This window comes from Schistosoma mansoni, chromosome 4 (assembly GCF_000237925.1).
Source record: "Schistosoma mansoni strain Puerto Rico chromosome 4, complete genome".
In the NCBI taxonomy this organism is placed as follows: Eukaryota; Metazoa; Platyhelminthes; class Trematoda; order Strigeidida; family Schistosomatidae; genus Schistosoma; species Schistosoma mansoni.
This window is the reverse complement of record NC_031498.1, coordinates 4,474,739-4,479,728: the sequence shown is the minus strand read 5'-3', so window position 1 is coordinate 4,479,728 and position 4,990 is coordinate 4,474,739. Positions and strand designations below refer to the sequence as shown.

Genomic DNA, 4,990 nt, shown 5'->3' with positions numbered 1-4,990 from the left:
CTATTAAGATTACAATTAGTGAATCTGTTCACAAACTAATACTAATATCTCATCAATGTACACCAACGATAAAACTGTGGTGTATGCTACTTATGTCTGTCGACATAAGTAGTATGTAACACAGATCAGAATTGGAATACCTAGTTCTAGTAATTTGATGGACATTCTCAAGGCCACTCTAGCGTCGCTCAAAGGTCGTCCATAAATTATAGTCCCACCGAAGTTTCAAATCAATTTCCATGCTTTTGAAGATACCACAAGTATTTTAGTTTGACAACACTTTACCAGTAACACCTTCGATAATCGAATCGCGCCCACCCAGTTAAATCAAATGTCAGAAGCGTGCAGGTTGGAAGATATATTTGATGGGTTATCAATATATCGAGAAGTGACTGATCTAATCTGGCTAATGGTCGTAGGAGATGTTTCCCACGCCATTCTGTAATGTGATCTGGTACGGATGCATCACCAAGCGCCTTCAGCTAAACGAGTCCACTAAAATTAATGTGGTCAGCATCCAATGCCAAACACTTACAGAGCTATTGATTTTGGGGATTTATTTACAGCTACACTTTCCATGTATGGTAATTTTACATACATTTGTTTATAAAATACCATTTTTACTCACGCTATCGGTCGGCTTTATTCTAAATTAACCATCTTAATATTTGTAAATAAGGTCATTTTCATAAAGTGGTGTGGTGTCACTGAGGCCAAGCAAATAGTGTGTTACATTTGATTTATGAGGAATTGTCGATCTTGTCATGGACCACTGTTAGATGCCTTTGGTGCTATGATGTTTCTAGTCTTTGACCATAAATTAAGTTGCTGGCCGTAATAGCTGTAAGAATTACCCTGTGATACGGAAAAAACATCAGTCATAAAACATAGCAACAAGAATCCTAAATATTTCCCGTTTGTCAGATGAATGTCGTCTGACCTTAGGTACAATTATAGTCAAGTATTTCGAGTAAGAGAGTGACATCCAGTTATTTGTTGAGAATACAAGTCTCGAGTTTTGCCACGAAATAAATCGGCGATTAAATCTCGCTCTGTACTAGTTATTCCCTCGTATTAATTCTTGGCTAAAGCGATTGATATACATAAAGTGTTAGGTTAATATCAATTGAAGTGGGGAATCTAGTTGATTTTACCATGACAAACTGTGACATGCGTTTCATAATCCTGATCTAAAGGCATCTAGTATCTATCAAGTAACCATTCACCAAAAAACTAGATATTACAAAGTTTCTTGGTCTGATAGGAGAGCGTTTAAGGATTATCAACTAGTACCTGACTGTTTCAATGCAAGGGTATCTGAAACCCTCAGCCTCTGATGAGTTTTCATATCGGCCAAATGCGTCTCATATGCTGGGAGAGTGCGTGTCAGTGAGTGAAAGAATCGAGGAAATAAAAATACTCGAGAAAAAGTGAGTAAATTACTCAGTTAACATATGTAGTCCACTTACATTTAAGCATAAAATCAGGAGAAAACAGTAAAAAACTATAATGGCTTAAGATTATAGTAATCTGACAATCAAAACTAGAAGTTGGTATCGTAAAGTTACATAGCCAAGTATCAAACAGCTGGTTGCTTACAAGGTCACCAAATCACTATACGAGCAATTGTTAAGAAATAATAAAACAAAAGCTATGATATAAGTGGAAAAAGCAGGTTTTTGCCCTCGTTTCTAGAACCCCCTGATTTAAACTCTAAGTTTTTTTATATACACAGCGTTTGGTTATTCAAGTTCGTTTCCCTCGCTTAAATACAGAGTATAAAAGATTTCCATCTGAAAAACTAATTTTACAGCCTAAATACTTTGGGAGACACAAGGGCAGTAATCCACGTTATATGAGAAACGCCAATATATGTTGGAAGCTCTTGTGAAGATAGGAACGACAATTTTATTTTGTAAGTGGTTTTTTTATACTATTTGAACTGATTTGTGACGGTAAAATAGTGTCATTTTGTTTCACATTATTTCTCATACATTCCAATATAATAATTGTCGGCAGCTATTGTTTTGAATGAGTGTTTGTGATCAACTGTATGCATTTTTCAACCCATTCGTTTTGCTTACTTGCTTTAACAATAGTCGCTGTAAATGCTTCATGTAAATATCAAACTAACTGCTTCTCACCCAAATGCCCAAATGATTTAGTATGTTAAATACATTCCGTCTCTATCTGGATTTTGTCGGTGTCACTTTTCGGTTCTTCTTTTGCCATTAAGTCATAGTAACAACTACACTGTATTTTATGAATACTATGTACTGTATATGGTCTTTCCAATAGCTCCGATCGCGTCAAACTGGTTGTGAAGTATAGTAATAAATTTTCAAGATTGTTACAAACGTCTGAGCGACATGAGTCCATAACTCTTATTATGCAGTTGTTTGGAAATAATCTCACAATGGAGCAACACCCAATCAATGTCGTTGCTCATCCTCATTGGCCACTGAATACTTAACGTCAAAGGTTGAAAGCCATTAGTAGCCAAAGCGGAGACAAAAACCATGGAAACGAGTATATTATCCTATAACCTGCCTAAATATATTCCATAAAAGCTTTTACAAATAATTTCCCCGACTGATAGGCATCAGTGTGATCTGACGTAAAATGATCATACATTTATTAGCCACAAGTCGTGCTGCTATCTAAAGGACTTTGAAGTCATTGTGATAGATCTATTACAGAGGGCCTTGAACAAGTGTGGCAACAGCTTCTAAGTTAAACACACTAACCTTCCACTATTCAACGTAGAAACACGCAATCCAGAGCCCACACAAAATAGGGAAGTAGGAAACATCTCATATTTAATGTTCTGGTCTTAAAAAATATCGGCTAACCCCTAACTACTTAATTTAGACTGCCACGAGGTCATGTGGTTTGCACTTTGACAGCATGGTAAGTCAATAGCACTTTATAAGGGCTGTCTGTCTGATCACATAGATGAGTCTACTTATACCAGTTTGGGATCCAAATTACGCAATAATAACAAGGATCCACAATAAATCACTCTTGTCCGTGGTTTCGGTACTTCTACCCGGCCTACAAGATTGACGAACTTAAGGGGCTGCATTCGGAAAATATTTTATGTTGAGTGCTCAAGCTAACCAAACCCGAAATAGAGTGCATAAGAAACAGAAGTCACAAGAAAATGGGGACTCTTGAACACGTACACTAATGTTGGCAAACTAACTACGACTTTAGTAATCCGCTTCATAGTTATGCCGACAAACTCTCAGTCTCACGCACTGAAAGTTTCATTATCAGGATCAATAACAACAAAGGATGACGGGTTGCCGTCACAAACAACCAGAACAATACAATGATCAACATAGGAAAAAACTGAGAAGCAAGCGACACACCACTGACATGATCTCCCACACTTTACCATCCCAATGGCCCGCGACAAGAATATATGGTCATATGCAGGCTATGACTGTTTCTGAAGGGTGTGAATGGTGTAAATACTAGTCATAGTAGAAGAATAAGCAATGGTAAATTCCTTGTCGGATTAATTACATGGTCCTTGGCAGTTTGAAGACGTTTTGTAGTGTGTGATATGGTACCAGCACCATTTACAGTTTTTGCTGCCATGTACTTGGAAAGATCTCTCATGTGAAGTTTGCAAGTTTTTAGTAGCTTCAAAAGTTAGGGAAATAGGTTTCTTAGTTATGGAATATGCGACGCCTTTTTCTCATGGAGCACTACGCAGTAGTGAAGTCCCGGATATTCTCCAGAATGCTGATTCATCCATTGCTTCGTTTAAAAATGAAAAAACAAATTGCATTTGTAACATCCCAAGGAAAAAACTAGTTAAAGACAATAAAATGAATATGTACGATATACATATATATCCAGAAGTGAGTAATTTAAGCCAGCGAGCGTTCGTAAGATATGTGTAACACGATGCACCCACTCGTAATCTGATGCGGATTCGTGACCGAGCGCCTTTTACTAGGTGAGTCCAGTAGAACTAATGTGGTCACCAAATGTCACAGACTTGTGGAGCTATTGTATTTTGGGATTTATTCATCGCTACACGTTAAAATGAGGTATAATTTTCTAACATGTCTTTAAGAATAACCACCAATCACTTACCAATGAAGATGTACGGGATAAAACAGAAATAAAAATAAAAGTTGTCCAGGTGTTTTTTTTACAAATCTGAGTCAATGAAAAATAGGGAAAAGCGCGACAAGGGTTTGGCAGAAAGGTATATATCATTATTGACTGAAGAACGAAATATAAGACTTATAAATTAGCCACATAGGTTGAGAAAGGCTCTTCACGCCAGGTTATGTTGTGATATGATGATACTTGATAAAACTCCCTCAATGATCAGTGGTCAGTAAAGTTCTGAGTACTTCCAGAACACCTGATTTGAGAGAGTTACCTAGCATTACACCCATCTATTCAAAAAATAAACTAACTATAAATAACTGTTTAAATATACAACGGTCATATTTTTAGACCAGATTTACTAAATTCATGTGAAAACATCAAACCTTAACACAAGATCAAGTTGCAAACATGAATGTAACTAGCTTTAGCAACCCCGTAATTACATTTGTTATTGAAAGAACTGACTACACTCAAATCCTCAAGGTCGCTCCCAATAATGCCTAGTGTAAGCAGCGGGTGATTAGATCCTCCTGCTAAAATGTGATATATGATGTGTTCTGCTAAAGTTGCCGATGTTATTCCAGCGGTTGTTGCCTGGAGTCTTATAGTAGGTATTACGGCGGTCTACCTCACCTTCATGTAACACAATTTATACCAATAATATTCACTTTTAAATAGTTGCTTCCAGTTCGCTGCAACTTACTCTTGGTCCATATTTGTTCTTCATGCTATCCTAGTTTTCTATGTGTTATGTTGTCTAACACGAACAACTTTCATGGACCCTGGTTATTTCCCTTTCGGTAGGTGATCTCTTTTTGTTTATACCACTTCAGCAACGGAAGGAGAAGCTGAATAT

The 4,990-nt window shown here is 37.0% G+C and overlaps 2 protein-coding genes across 2 annotated transcripts in view; one reads left to right on the top strand and one right to left on the bottom strand.

The window, feature by feature from the left end:
• Smp_146690 (putative annexin) overlaps nucleotides 1–3,627 on the bottom strand; it is a gene marked incomplete at both ends in the record, with an annotated part of 27,878 nt that extends 24,251 nt beyond the window's left edge. The window contains one exon of the mRNA XM_018796590.1: nucleotides 3,532–3,627. Coding sequence (XP_018651717.1) covers nucleotides 3,532–3,627 — 96 coding nt within the window. The remainder of the gene's footprint in view (nucleotides 1–3,531) is intronic.
• Nucleotides 3,628–4,909: 1,282 nt separating this feature from the next.
• Nucleotides 4,910–4,990, top strand: part of Smp_146700 (putative zinc finger protein) — a gene marked incomplete at both ends in the record, with an annotated part of 22,252 nt that continues 22,171 nt past the window's right edge. The window contains 2 exons of the mRNA XM_018796589.1: nucleotides 4,910–4,934; nucleotides 4,968–4,990. The exon at nucleotides 4,968–4,990 is cut by the window's right edge and continues 273 nt beyond it. Coding sequence (XP_018651716.1) covers nucleotides 4,910–4,934; nucleotides 4,968–4,990 — 48 coding nt within the window. The remainder of the gene's footprint in view (nucleotides 4,935–4,967) is intronic.